The 15,431-nt window shown below is 42.5% G+C and overlaps 1 protein-coding gene across 14 annotated transcripts in view; it reads right to left on the bottom strand.

Annotated features, from left to right (window-relative positions):
- RYR2 (ryanodine receptor 2) overlaps positions 1 to 15,431 on the bottom strand; it is a 625,908-nt gene that overhangs the window by 218,593 nt on the left and 391,884 nt on the right. For 13 of the 14 annotated variants that reach the window (XM_053300231.1, XM_053300272.1, XM_053300252.1 and 10 more), the window contains 5 exons: positions 13,996 to 14,074; positions 8,262 to 8,351; positions 7,749 to 7,886; positions 891 to 968; positions 149 to 224 (listed from right to left, as the gene is read on the bottom strand). In XM_053300231.1, coding sequence (XP_053156206.1) covers positions 149 to 224; positions 891 to 968; positions 7,749 to 7,886; positions 8,262 to 8,351; positions 13,996 to 14,074 — 461 coding nt within the window. The remainder of the gene's footprint in view (positions 1 to 148; positions 225 to 890; positions 969 to 7,748; positions 7,887 to 8,261; positions 8,352 to 13,995; positions 14,075 to 15,431) is intronic. The other variant, XM_053300248.1, reaches the window with a different exon arrangement.

The following is a 15,431-nucleotide window of genomic DNA, read 5'->3' as shown; positions in this document are numbered from 1 at the left end:
AAATTCATCCCACCCACCCCCCAAACACTGCCTTGAAAGTTTGAGACTCAAATTTGATAAAAGAAAACATTCTGATAAGTGTTGTTCTTATGTAATCCATACTAATCATTCATGTTTTTGTAATGCTGTAAGCAGACAGAAGATTAACCTTTTGCTTCGAGCTCCATTTTCTTCTTCTTTGCCCATATGTTGTGGTAGTTTTCAGCCATCATCTCAGCCATAGCCTGAAGAAGATAAATGATATAAGTAAAATGGTTTCTAATGGCCAATGGTGCATTGAGCTAGATTTGTATTTTTTAAATGTAATATGTTGTCACAAAGATTGCCTTAGCAAAAATAAATGTTGAATAAATGTGCACTTTCTTCTAAAGAAAAAGTATGCTGTTACATTAATTTTACAAATTTGAGTTTCAAGAAAAAGCTCAAACATGAATGGAACATTACAAAAGAGGGGTAGAATGAACTGGAAGGTATCTAAAAAAACAAAGACTTCCTAAAAGAACAGTAATTACGAACCAAAGCCCTTATACATGTGGCTGTCACTGCTGACTAGAGTAAACAGAATTCCACAAGCATATGCGGCTCTTTCCCTATCCATGAGGAAGGTCAATAAGAAAGTACAGAGTTCACTTGTGGCCAATAACCCAATTCCAGTGATGACTATTCAATGGGGGGGGGGGGGAGATTATATAAGTTCTAGCAAAATCTTACAACTAAAATACCCAAGTGTGAAATTATATATTTTAAAGTGGATATCAGACATCCAGGTGAATGGTAGAACTATCAGAGGCTAATAAGGGAACTTATGTATATTTTACAAACATTGACAAAGCAACTAACATATTCTTAAGATTTTTCAAATACATCGTATTATCTGTGATCTAACTTACATGCAGCTCTCTGGAGAGGGTAACATTACTCATGTCAATTGCACGGGGGGTATAGCCATGGACAGTATCTACAGAAACCTGAATAAATATTAACAGATGTATAAAAGAATGATCACAAACATTGAATGACAGCTTACACACCATCAGAAATTTATTAAAAATCCACAAGTGGAGGGAAAGCAATTGACAATTCCATGAGTCTACATATATGTATCTATTAAACTGCAAAATACTGCAGATTAATTAGAACGGAGTCTAGTTACTCAAAAGAATCTAGTTTACAAAAATAACAGGTTGCTTACCTGTAACTTTGGTTCTTCTAGTGGTCATCTATACCTTACACTTGTGGACTTGCGCCTGTACAGAGACTTCCATTCGTAACGTTCTGGCGGGAGCCCCACCCCCTTCCCCTTATGCAGCTGCACCCGCCCCTCCCTCCTCAGTCTCTGAGTCCGCCTTAGAAAAACCCAAAAAAGTGGGGAGCATGAGAGGATGTGTAAGAGCACAGATTACCACTAAAAAATCCAAAGTTGCAGGTAAGCAACCTGTTGTTCTTTGTTGTGGTCGTCTGTGCCTTACACCTATGAGTGCATCGCAAGCTGAGGCTTACCTGGAGGTGGAATCAAGTGAAGAACAACTGAAGAACCACAAGTCCAAAAGCAGAATAGTTGTGCGTTTGGACATCCAAGGCATAGTGCTGGACAAAGGACAGCAGTGTGGCCCAGGTTGCCGCCTGGCAGATGGTTTCCAGAGGAACAGAGCAATCAAACGCCACCAAAGTGGCTACCAATCTTGTGGAATGAGCCTTTGCAGGTAAAGGGAGAGGATGGCGTGCTAGCTGATAGGTGAGTTGAATAGTATTCACAACCCAAAGGGAAAGGGTAGGCGTTAAGACTTGATGGCCTTTCTGGGGGTTGGCAAAGGAAACGAACAAGGTGTGTGATGTCCGCCAGGAGGCTGTGCGATGAACATAGAAAGCCAAGGCTTGACGGACATCCAGAGAGTGGAGTCTGCATTGCGCTGAGTCTTTAGGAGTTGGAAAAATGGTCAGGAGAACTAGTGGTTGAGAGTGGTGAATGGAAAAGACCACTTTGGGGAGAAAGGTGACATCAGGATGGAGGACTACCTTATCTTTGTGGAAGATCAGGTAAGGAGGGTCCACCCTAAGGGCCCTGAGTTCGCTCACACGGCAAGCCGATGTAGTAGCAACTAGGAAGGCCACCTTCCAAGACAGTAGACAAAGGTCAATAGTAACCAAGTTTTCAAACACTGGACTCATGAAGCATGGGAGAAGAAGCGAGGGGTCTCAAGCTGAAGCCATGATGGGGTCATCGGGAAACTCATGCTGTAGGCCCCGAAGGAACTGTTTGACCGTGGGGTCATTGAACCATGAGGGATACGTAGGAGGCATGTAGGCCACAAGAGCCACCAAGTGTACCCAAAGGGATGATAGCTTTAGATCAGGCTTCCCCAACCTGCGGCCCTCCAGATGTTGCTGAACTACAACTCCCAGCATCCGTAGCCACAATGGCTGAGTATGTAGGGAGTTGTAGCAACACATGGAGGGCCGCAGATTGGAGAAGCCTGCTTTAGACCCTTTTCGTTGAGATGGAGAAGGTTGGAGCACATAGTCTCTGATGTTAAGTGGGTATCCAGGAAGCCGCCAGAGGATAGGAAGGACTGGAAGCTTTTCCATTTTTGCGAATAAGATGATCTGATAGAAGGTTTCCGTGCTGCCTATAGGATCTGTTGAAGTCTATTTGGGAACAAGGACATATCCTCCACGCAGTGAGTCGGAGGCTGCAAGGGTTTGGATGACGGATTTGCCCCCAGAGCTGTGTCAGAAGGTGGGGGCTGCATGAAAATGGGATGTGTGCTCTGGCCAAGAGACAAAGCAGAGTAGGGAACTATGGGTGGTGAGTCCACCAGATGGTGATGAGGATGCAATCCGCCGCCTCCTGTTGAAGTTTGAGCAGTATTCGTGGTAGCAGTGGTATTGGGGGGGGGGGGGGAAGCTAAGTGAAAAAGCTGATCCACGTAATGGTAAACACATCCCCCATTGAGGCTTGGCCTCATCCCACTCTGAAACAGAAGAGGGGGCACTGGGCCTCCAGGGAGGCAAATAGATCTATGTCGGGAGTCCCCCATTTGCAGAAAATGGGAAGTGGTGCTTTGCCATTCAGTTTCCATTCATGTGTGTCAGTTCTCAATCTGCTCAGGGAGTTGGCTTGTATGCTGTCAGTTCCCTGGATATGCACAGCGTGGGGTATAATGTGATGAACTATGCACCATTCCCAGAGGAGAATGGTAAATTGAGGTAGCAATCCGGACCCAGTCCCACCTTGTCTATCTATGTATGCCTTGATGGTGTTGTCTGTTTGGATAGTCACGGCAGAGTTGAAAAGGAGTGGCAGGAAACCTTTCAAAGCTTTGAAAATGGCAAGCAGCTCCGATAGTTTATATGTCAGGCCTCGGAGGGGGTCCATAAGCCGCTGAGGCAAAAGTCTAGGATATGCATCCCCCAGCCTCGTTCGGAAGCATCAGTAGTTTGCATCGGAAGTTTCAGAAGTGTCGGTACCATGCCAGGGAATGGTGCACAAATTGCGGGAGGAAGAGGGTGGAGGTTGGGTAGTCTACCTGAGGTCTGAAATTGTGGAGGAACCAAAACTGGAGGGTACGAGGATAAAGGGGAATGTACAGGAGGACATGAGTAGTTGACACTGTAAAGTCTTTGCTGACAAGGCGAGAGTAGAAGACATTTTGGTGGCCAAAATGACAAGGGTTTGAATTCTGTGAGGGGGAACGAAACCTTAGTGTGGCCTGAATGGAAAATGAGCCTGAGGAACTCAATGGTAATAGTTGGGGTGAGGTGTGATTTTTTTTTTTTTAAACTGACAGTGAGGCTGAGGTTGTTGAGGAGACAGATCATGGCATGGACTGCCTCTCTCACCTCTGAGGGGTAGTCCCCTACTATGAGCCAGACATCCAAAAAGGGGAAGAGGTGTATCTCAGATTCCTGGAGAAAGGCCACCACTGGGGCCATGCATTTTGTAAATACGCAGGGAGCTGAGGCAAGTCTGAAGGGAAGGGACTTGAAATGGAAGGTTTGTTTGCCTATTTTGAAGTGGAGAAATTTTCGGTGTTGTAGCCTGATTGTAAGGTGGTAATAGGTGTCTTTGAGAAAGGGACACAAACTACATCCCTTCCTGGAGAAGGGTGAGGATCATCGGAACTGTTATCATCTGGAACCGCTTGTAGGTGATGCACATGTTCAATCCCTTGAGATCAATAATAGTCTGGATGCCCCCGTCGGCTTTAGGGACTGAAAAATATGGGGAGTAGAAGCCCGGACCTGTGGAGCATGGTATGAGTCTGAATGCATCTTTCCCTAAAAGGGAAGCGACTTCTTGTTGCAAGACCTTCGTGGGGTTGGTTGTCTGAACTGGAGAGAATGGTGGGTTTCCTGAAAACTCCAGGGTATAACCCACAATGATGGTGAGGACCCATGAGCTGGATGTCACCATTTCCCAAGCTGGTAAGTAAGGGGATAGAGTTCCGACCGTGAAGGGAGGGGACAGTCATTGTTTCTTGAGGAAGGAGGCTGCTGCTCATGGAGAGGCGGCTTATTGTACTGGAACTGTTGCTTCCTGTGGTAAGATGAAAACTTTGGGGAACGAAAGAACCAGTCCCCTTGTGGGTAGGTAGAAGTTTGGCATTGCGGAGGCAGTCTAGACCAACGTGCAGGCTTGGTTGGTCAGAGAGACCGTGGCTGGAGACTCATTTATCGAGCCGTGCTGCACAACTTCTGTACTTTCTGAAGAGACTCATCTGTCTTTTCCTGAACAGTGTATCGCCATCAAAGGGAAGGCCTTTGATGCAGGCACAGACTTCGGAAGTGAGGCCCTAAGACCTTAGCCAAGCATGGCAGCGAAGAGCAATAGATGTGGCCATGACTTTGGCTGCACCCTCGGCTGGGTGGAGAGCTGAGTAAAGTTCTTGTTTTGCAAGGAGTACCACTACTTTGAAGAAAGCTTTGGCAGGCTTCTTCTTACCAGCAAGTAGGTGTTTGAGGAAGGGTCCTAGTTGTTCCCATAGGAATAATTTGGCATTATACGCCTGATAGTTAACCACCCTTGTGTGCAAAGAGGAGAATGAATACAACTTGCAGCCCAGGGAGTCCAGTTTTCAGCCTCTCCCATCAGATGGAGAGGAGGGTACCCGAGTCTGGTTTTGAGATTGGGAAGCCTCTACTACTACAAAGTTGGGCTGGTCATTAGGAGACAAGCCCAAGGAAAGGGTTTTGATAGAGGACTTCTTATACTGCTACCCCATCATCCACATCCTCCTCTTCTGCCATTTTGGGGTTTTCCAGGTTAGGGTCCCAATGAGGCCTTCCATAACAGTGGTGATAAATGTCTTCAGGGTAGTCAGAATCGATGTTATAACAGGAGCTCTGACTGTGATATTTGGTAGGCTCTCAATAGTCATTCTATTCCAAGTGGGGTTGGTACCGAAGATAGTAAGTGATCCTCAGATCGCGGGCTGGTTGGTGGGTATATGAATCTTCGAATTTGACCTCCAATCCTGAAGTTAGGGACCGAGCTTGGTCTGGGTCTGTATAGGCATCCTCAGGCTCCTCTTCGTGCTAAAGCTGTGTCTCGCATTCGAGGTGTGACTCAAATGTGTCAGGATCAAAGATTGCGTCTGGGTCCTCCAGGACCAGGTGTGAGTCTAACGAGGAGGGGAGGCTTGGCACACTGGAATCATCAAATCTGACACTGACACCACTCCTTCAGAGGCAGCGGAGGGGTCCAATGAGTTCGAAAGCTTTTTCTTTTTCTTGAGGTGAGGAGCAGGATCTGACAAAGCAGTCCTCCTACGGAGCTTATGTGGTGGTGCGGTGGAATCAGACTGAGTAAGGCACTTTTTCTTCTTCTTAGGAAGAGTTTGTTGTGCCATTAGTATTGAGGCGGTCAGTATCGAGACACATTCTGAATGAGCCGTAGGCTCTGGGTGCGGCTTCGAGATTATACTAAGACCTGACTGTTTCCCTAGAAAAGGCGCCAAAGGCACACAGGCCAAGGACACAGTCTGTTTTTGCACAGGGGGTTCAGGCCCACTGGTCAGCATCTTGGTGACCTGGGAGGAGTGCAGGGCCTGTTCCCAAAGCCAGGAGCAGAGTCTGGAGGCTCGATTCTTTCACACCTGTTTAGTAAAGTTGGAGCAGTGGGTGCAGGTTTCAACCACGTGTTGCTCCCCAAGGTAGAAAAGGCACCAGCTTTGGCAGGTTGTAGATGGTAATTTAGCGGCACAGTGAGTGCACCTCACATGACCTTCAAGGACATGTGAGGGAAAGGCCCGAAGAAAAAAACCACTCCCATGGGGAGGGGGGAGAGGATGCCAGAAGAAAATAAAAATGCAAAGCGATAGAAGAAAACATTGGAATAGGAAAGAAAGTAAAGAGAATAAATGGAGAACTTAACTGAAAAGTTGTAGGGGGGTTTGTAGGAAGCTCGGAGCGTTCTGAAAATATGTTGATCTGTCTGCAGATGAAGAAAGACTGAGGAGGGAGAGGTGGGTGAAGCTGCATAAGTGGGCAGGGCTCCTGCCAAAATTCTATCAAGCTTGGAATGTTCCAAATGGAGGTTTCTGTGCAGGCGCAAGCCCATAAGTGTAAGGCACAGACAACCCCGACGAACGGATATAATCTGCACACCAAGAACTCAGTTGTGCCAATTTCCCATTCACTTAAATGAATTAATTGACATGCACAAAAATTCAGGGTAAAAACAAAGATGTTCAGGATGAAATCAAAAGATTTCATCTTTTAAAGACCAGCATGCTGGTCCTTAATGTAATACTCTTTCAAACATACAAGCCAATGGGAAATGTTTTTGTTCATCTCGTCTCAGTGATTTAAATGGGACTGAGTGTACATAAGGACTAAAGCCTACATTCCTATGAAATACAAGGCGGCTTCAGTCATAAAAATGCACCATTGTAGCTGTGTGCAGCAGGGCAAAGGGAGAAGCAGTCCTGCCCCTGCTGCATCACTCACCCACGCACCTCACCACTCATGCTTAAAGAAGGCAGGGCGGTCCCATGATTGCAGGGGTAAATTGATACAGTCTCGCAAAGAGGAGTGCCCACCAAAGCGGGTACAGCTCTGCCCTCTTCAGACAAGCTCTACTGTAAGCATGAGCAGCAGGGCGTGCAGGTGACTGGTGAGACTTCCCCTGCCCCACCTCGCCCTGCTATTCACAGCTGCAGTGGGGCATTTTTATAATGTCTGAAGAGGGCTACAATCAGAAAGTGAAAATATGCGTCAAGAAAAAACTGGACTCTGTGCTCCTTGAATAAAAGGTTTATCTCTCTACTATAAAAAGCAAACAAAATATAATAAAGAATACAAGCTTGTGTTTTTTTTCTTTCCCCAGAGTATATCTCTTGCAACATTCTACGGAAATAAACTGGACTTTGCCATTGACTGAAGCCATTTTATATAATATTTTGCAATTCTAATAAACATTTAATTTCAATCAAGAGTAGCCGACCTGCAGTTGCTTTAAGAATGATGAGTTTAACATACACCTACAAATAACTACAATGTAAAATTCAAAGTATATAAGTAGAGCATTCAGAACTCCATATATACATGGACAGGTGTGTACAAATACAAATTAAGAAGAATGACACATAATGCTTTTGTCTGCTTATTCTCCATAGCAGAATCAAGGTGCCAAATCCTCTGACCCAAAACCAGCCATTTATAATACTGTATATATCCAGAGGATTCTTGGGATGAGTTTACTGAAGTAGAAGGCATAGACTGCTCTTGTAGTTTGATGTAGAATGTACCTGACTCGTCTGTGATATCCGACGTGGCCTATTATAAAGAGCCATCGTATCACCTTCTCTTGTTCGTTCAACACGCCATCCCCAAGCAAGCATAGTTTTCAAAGACTCTTTGATGGGCCATCTGTAAATTTCTTTTTCCTAGGGAAAAGTTCATATAAGATCATCTTGTTTGCCATCAAGTAGCTGAGGGGGAAGGAGACATCCTAGTATACTATTTTTCAATAAAAACCTATCAGATTTTTAAAATCTAAATTGAACCTTTATTATTATTTTAAGTATAAGCTGTAAATGTCTCTTTTTTAAAAAAGAAAACTCTTCTGGGAAGCAGTGTTTCCCAGTCTCTGGAGGCAAAATCTAACAAAGTTTAAAATGTGGTCTACAAGGGGAGAAATAGCAAGATATCCTCCTATGTATCACAGAGTTCGTCTTAGCTTTGAGAAAAGCACTACAATTGAGTGCTTCCTTCAAAAAACTACAGAAAAATCCTCCCCCCCAACATAATAGACATCTTACCTTTTCGGATAATAATTTATATTGTTTCATTAATGGCTGAACCTTGGAAGATTCCGAATATGTTTCACCATATATCCACCCATTTGCAAACTAAAAAAAAAGAAGAAAAAAAGAGGGAGAGAGAGGAATTGTGATATCATTTATTGGCTTGAATATTCTTTTTCTATACTTACGATTCCTAGAGCATTTGATCTACTGTCATCTTTTTTCCTTGATTGTTCTGAGCTTTAACTTTATTATGGTTGCAATGATGAAATACTGTATCCTAACTACAGGTCGAGAATCCTTTATCCAGACTGCTTGGGACCAGAGGTGTTCCGGAATTCGGATTCTTCCAGATTTCGAGGCTGAGGAGGGGGCCAGGCAACCGCCATTGCAGATGGAGCCGCGGGTGCTGCTCTGCCTCTCTGCGAGTTGCAGGTGCTTCTTAGTTTGGGGGCTTTTTGCTGCTTTGCCACTGTTAGCTGCTGAGTTGGGGCTCGGATTGGTTTGGGTGCTTTGTGAGTGGTTGGAGCTACAGGTCGAGAATCCAAGTGGAAAATACAAGCAGGGTTTGTTTGTTTTTCTCAGCGTGGTGTCCGGATTTCAGAGTTTTCGGGAGTCCAGATAAAGGATTCTCGACCTGTACTCATATGAAAAATCACTTGAATTTTAAGGTTCCAGTGAAGGAATTTTTAAAAGTATTTGAACTGATGTATGTTCATCTGATGTGCCCTGATTTAATTAAAACAAGAGCCTGCATATCTATGCTATGCTGACTCTTTTTCCTGCCTAAGAAGGGCTATCAGGAGATGGCATTAAACCAGGGGCGTAACGATAGGGGGGGCGGGGGGGCACGTGCCCCAGGCGCCACTTGGGAGGGGGCGCCAAAAAGTGCCCCTGCCAGTCCCCTGCTTTTGGCAAAAAAAAAATTTTGTGTGATTTTTTTTTTGGTCATTACGGAGCTCTCCGGTGGGCGGGAGCTCCCATTGGCTGCCGGAGAACACATGACCACCATGCTGGTTGTCTCAGTTCCTCCCTCCCTGCTTGCTGCACGCAGGAGGAGTGGAGCGGAGTAGCTTGCGAGAGCTGCTGGGGACGTTCCCTGACTCTGCCTGCCTGCCGTTTGCCCACCACACTGCCCTCTGGCTGCATTTTATTCTTCTGTTCTGCATTAACAAAGTAAGTTTCATTGCTCAAATCTCAATCTCTCCCCTCTGTGTGTTGTGTGTGAGAGAATGCCCCTACTCCCTTGCATAACGTCCTCCTTTTAGCTCTTCTGTGCTTTGCATAGCAGGCTTCACACACACACCCCACCCCTAAACCGAGGGTAGCTGCCTGCAAGTGGAGCCAGTGGCGCTCTCCTGGCTTGCATTGTGTGAGTTTCTGGCTTGCATTGTGTTTCTGGCTTGCAATGTGTTTCTGGCTTGCATTGTGTGAGTCCCGGTGGGATTGCAAAAGGAAACTCACGCAATGCAAGCCAGGAGAGCGACTTGCGGCTCCACTTGCATTGCCCGAGTTTCCTTTTGCAATCCCACCTCTGCAAAAGGAAACTCATGCAATGCAAGTGGAGTCACAAGTCACTCTCCTGGCTTGCATGCATGAGTTTCCTTTTGCAGAGGTGGGATTGCAAAAGGAAACTAGTAGTACTAGTACACAAGATCTTTGCAGCTCTGCTAGTAATTACAACTTCTGGATCATCCCTTAGCATGGGGGGTGGGGTGGCAAATTTAATTTGGAATTCATTAATATAATTTTTGAATAATGTTCAGTCTGTCTGGACTAATACTAGGTTTATTCTTTATAGCAGATTTTTATTAGCAACATACAGTCTACAACATTTTCAGCCTTGTTCATTTGGTGCATATTGTAGATGTTCTGTCTCCAAAACATAAGTACAGCATCTATATTTTTGAAGGGGGGGGGGGGGAATCCCATTTAATACAGTGTGAACAAATTGGTCCAAAAAGTAGCAATGGGAAGTTTTTCTTTCTGCCCCTGTAGCTTTAATAAGATAGAGTGCACAAATATCACTTGATTAACAGCTGAGATATTAATTTCCCTTTTTGGTTGCTTGACTCACAGCGAGAATCATGTCAAGGCAGTGGAGAACCAATTAAATTGATTTTAATCTTTGTTAGGGAAGATAAGATGCCTTTTTCTCTCCTTGTTTAAATAATTAAAGTTTCAGTAGGTATTATTTCTGGCTTTAAAGAAATTGGTATCTTAATGTAATGGAATCCTTCTAATTACATACTTAATAGTTTTTAAAAAGTTAATCACGGTTTTTCATTCAATGTGTATTTTGTTTTACATATTAAACTTATATTTTCCTTTGAGAGAGTTTTAAAAATAAGAGGAAATTAGGAAGGCTTTTTTAAAACAAAGAAAAATCTCACCCCTACTTATTCATGATCTTTTTGATTTGCCTGTGTAATTTCAAGCAAGTCAGATGTATGTTGGGGGGTATTTATTTATGTGTATTTATTTCAAGCAAGTCAGATGTAATTGCAAATAACATGCAGAAGATCCCAGGTTCAATCCCTACCTCCAGGTAGGGCTGGGAGAAACTCCTGCCTGAAACCTTGGAGAGCTGCTGCCAGTCAGTGTGGGCAATAGTGAGCTAGGTGGACCAATATCTGACTCTGTAGACAGCTTCCTACGTAATCAAACCATAACTTGCCCTTACGTTCAATCCAATTGGATGCATTCACATTCACAGCTTACATCCAATAAACTGCTGAGTAAGCCCTCCAAACTAGGATCACACAGTGTGGTTTGCAATTCTGCTATATGAAGGGCCCAACCCTCAGTTTTGCTGTTCAGGTGCATAGGCAAACGGTGATTTAATTAAACCAGGAGATTATTTATTAAGACTGTGTATGAGAGGGAAGCAGAAAGAGGAGGAGATCATGGCTCAAATAATGGTGGCTGAATGTGGCCATTGAGTTTCCCAGGAATACAACCAACGTAAAGTGTGCTACAAATAGACATTATTATAGAATTAATAAACATAGAATATCTATGATAAACTAGAATATATGTCTATTATAATTTAAGTCTCTATTATAATATAAGCATAAATCTTGAATAGACTAGAATATCTATGATGGAAAAGATTAGAATACCTGTCTTGTCTTTTCCATTTTGGGACACAAAACCTATTACTATGTTTAAAAGCATTTATTTTCTGGCCATGAGGACTGCAAACTTAGGCTGTTAGTATACAAGACATTTCTTTAAAATATATATTTCTAAAGAGCCTTGTAGCCTCATGTTTCCTTTTTCCTGTCCCAGTATACTTGCACGGATGCAGCCCACAACCCACATTTGACTATGACTGTGACACATTTCCATATTTCCGGGGGCAGCCGGGGGGAAGGAGAGTGGGGGGGGGCGCAATTTCAGTGCTTGCCCCGGGCGCCGTTTTCCCTAGTTACGCCTCTGCATTAAACAACACTGACCATACATTAGACAGTGCAAGTATGGTAAAGTAAAGTTGTGCCATCAAGTCGGTGTCGACTCCTGGAGAACACAGAATCATGTGATTTTTCTTTGGTAGAATACAGGAAGGGTTTACAGAGTCATGTGATTTTTCTTTGGTAGAATACAGGAGGGGTTTACCATTGCCATCTCCTACGCAATATGAGATGATGCCTTTCAGCATCTTCCTATATCACTGCTGCCTGATATAGGTGTTTCCCATAGTCTGGGAAACATACTAGCGGGGATTCGAACCAGTAACCTCTTGCTCCCTAGGTAAGTTACTTCCCCGCTGTGCCATTAGGTGGCACACAACACTAAATAGATTCTGAATGCTAGCTGTCAGTTTGTGCTACTGGTAAAGCAAGTCCAGAAGTAGAGTTACTGGATCAGGCAACTACATATTTTCTAGACTTAGTTTTGTCTATTTAATAATTATATATTGCTATTCAATAATTAAATTACCAAAGGTTTTAAAACACAATTAAGATACATACAAAACAAAATAGCAGCAAACAGTACTAAAACTATCTATCATTACAGTGTCTGGGGAAATAAAAAGGTCTTTGGCACCAAAATGAGATAAGAGTTGGCACCTGGTGAGCATTTCTGGGAAGAGCATTCCACAAACAGCAGTTTATCATAAAGAAAGCCTCCCATCCCCACCTCTGCTTTTCCTACCTATCTGAAAAATGACACTGCAGGAGAAACCATGTAAACACAACCAGGGAGGAGAGGTGGTCTTGTGGTAGCAAGCATGACTTGTCCCCTTACCTAAGCAGGGTCCACCCTGGTTGCATACAAATGGGAGACTAAATGTGTAAGCACTGTAAAATATTCCCCTTGGGGGATGGAGCTGCTCTGTGAAGAGAATCTAGGTTCCAAGTTCCGTTCCTGGCATCTCTAAGATAAGAGTTGAGAGAGTTTCTTGCCTGCAGCTTTGGAGAAGCAGCTGCCAGTCTGTGTAGATAATAATGAGCTAGTTGGACCAATGGTCTGACTTAGACTATGGCAGCTTCCTATGTTCCTAGCTAAAGCTCTGATAACAGCTATAAAATGCTCATTAAAAATATATGTGAAGTTACTAGACAGTCTAGATGTAAAAATAAAAAGTACCTATTTGCTGAAATTCGGGGGGGGGCTTAAATTTGTATAGCATTTTAGCACATATAAATTATCTTATAATATGTTTCAACAAAATAACGATGATGATGATGATTTACAGTTATCTTGTAAATAACACTTATTATCCCCATGGTGCAGATGGCAGCGGGGGGTGGGGGGGATGCTGAGGCAGAGTGGCTCAAAAGGCCACCTAGTGAATTTGTGGCAGAAGGGGAGGTCAAAACAGGGATGTTCTGATTCATAGCTCAGTTTCTTATTCAGAGTGGAGTGAAAGAAAGCCTTGGAATCAAAGAAATTAAGCCATTCTAATAGCACAGCATAAACAAGACTATGGTGAATTCTGAAAAGACGATGTTCAAAACATTATATGCCAGATAGATTCCTTGTCAAATATGCTTTGACAAAAATATGGCACATAACATTTCTTAATGTACCTATTTTAACGTCTAAGCAAACTTTGAGTATATAGCAAAAACTCACTAATCAATTCATCTGGGCATCAAAGAAACCACACCTTATAAAAAGTTTAAATTTCAGATAGAAGTGTGTTAAGATGGTCACTCAATGGCATATAAAATCTGTAAAAAAATTACAATATGCACGTCTGGGAATCATTTTGTAGAAAGGAAAATGCAGACTTTTTCCATATGTGGTGGCAATGTGTACTGGTGGCAATTGTTACTCAAATAATGGCAAATTTTTTTTTAAAAAAAGTAAAAATACTAATAGATTCTATTTTATGTTTACCTAATTATGTCCCAGAAGTAGTTTCATCTAGATTGTATAGTTTGCTCTAAACTCATTGCTTACTGAACATTTCATGTTTGATAGACATTGGAGAACTCAATCAAAACCTACAATTAGTGGATGGTTAGATAAATTGTGGGGAACTCTCAGAATTATTCAATTAATTGCATAAATAAGTATTTTTAATGAAATGGAAGAAATATGGGACCTTGCTGTGTAATTTTTACAAATTGAGCTTTAGTATAAATTTGAAGACAGAAATTACTTATTAATATTATTGTGTTGCTTGGTCTTTTTCTGTGTGATATTGGTTAACTTTGAGTGATCTTTTTGTGTGTGTTGTAATTTTTTTAATGTTATATACAATAAAAACTACATTTTAAAAAAATACAAACTTTACCTTTTCCATGCACCATTTATCATGGGAATGTTCAGCATATTTGTTAAGAAAGTAGTCCAGCTTTTCAGGAATTGTAATGCTGGGCAAAACAAACAAAACTATCATCAATACTTTATTTGTAATAAACTGTACACTACTTCTCTCCAGACCGTTTTTATTGCATAAATTAAAACATAAAATGAGGGAATTTCAACAAAGAACAAACGTTTTGACATATATATGTCAGCTTCAGTATTCTATATCCCACCATTTAAAATCCACTCTTATATACAAGACTTTTCCGCAATCTAATTAAACACCTGGGTAATACATAAAAAACTTTCTTCTCAGGTATTTAATCAGATTGGGGGAAAGTCTTGGATATAAGTGTGGATTTTAAAGGGCAGGATATAGAACACTGAAGCTGACTAATATAAGTCGAAACATCTGCTCTTTGTTGCAATTTCCTCTTTTTGTGTTTTAATTTATGCAATAAAAAAGGTCTGGAGAGAAGTATTGTAACAGATGCATCATGTATATTGTGTCGCCATTATACCAACTAAACTATACATTTCTTTAAAATACCATTAAAATATCTAAAAATAATCAGTTGATCATATCATAATATTTACATTTCCCTGTCAAACTCAAATACTGATCTCAAGCTGAATATCTGGATATAACATTTTGACATCTTACACAATTCGGGAGGTGGAGAAACGGTAGTATATAGAAAAAGGGGAAATTTGGAATTAGCTGCAAATTTCACTTCTCTGTGGTTCTGGGATGGGGCAGTCATTGGATGCTCTTCCTCCTGGTTGTCAGGCAGGTTTATGACAAATACCAAGGGAAGGGGCTTCCCCTCAGCTCTCAGACCATAACTGCAATCTGGGGTGGGGGGCTCATCTTAGCAACAAATTGGTTGTTGACATAGGTAAAGAGAAACAAAAAAGCAAGTGATCTCCACTGGACTCAAATTGTTCAAGACCACCACAAGTGGTCACTCCAGAAATTGTCTCTAGATAAACCCTAAAACATTAGCCAGAGACTAAACAACAAAACCTTTGCCCCAGAATATAACTATACATAATTTTTTTATACACAAGTACTATACAACAAATGTGCAGATCTCTAAGCATGTCTGATCTTAAGGGAGAGATCTGATGGTCCCAAAGTCCAGTAGCTGATTAATGGCAGAATGGATGAGGCAGTATTTGGTGGGGCATCTGATTCTCAGGGACCCCACAACTCTGTTCCTGGGAACTTCCTCCATGCATGGTGTCAGCAAAACAGATGAGATTACCTCCTACACTGGTGAGGCACTAAGCCTCTATGGTGTCAGGTGGATCAACAAAAATTGCTCCCTTTGAATCCAGTGCTTCATTGGGAGCTAGGCTTGCTGGAAGACTTTTCAGGCTGTCATTAAGATATGTTGCTTCTGAACTCCTGATCTCAGT

The sequence above is a fragment of the Hemicordylus capensis genome, chromosome 1, assembly GCF_027244095.1.
Source record: "Hemicordylus capensis ecotype Gifberg chromosome 1, rHemCap1.1.pri, whole genome shotgun sequence".
NCBI lineage: Eukaryota > Metazoa > Chordata > Lepidosauria > Squamata > Cordylidae > Hemicordylus > Hemicordylus capensis.
Note: the sequence above shows the minus strand (reverse complement) of the source record. Positions and strands in the feature narration are given on the sequence as shown.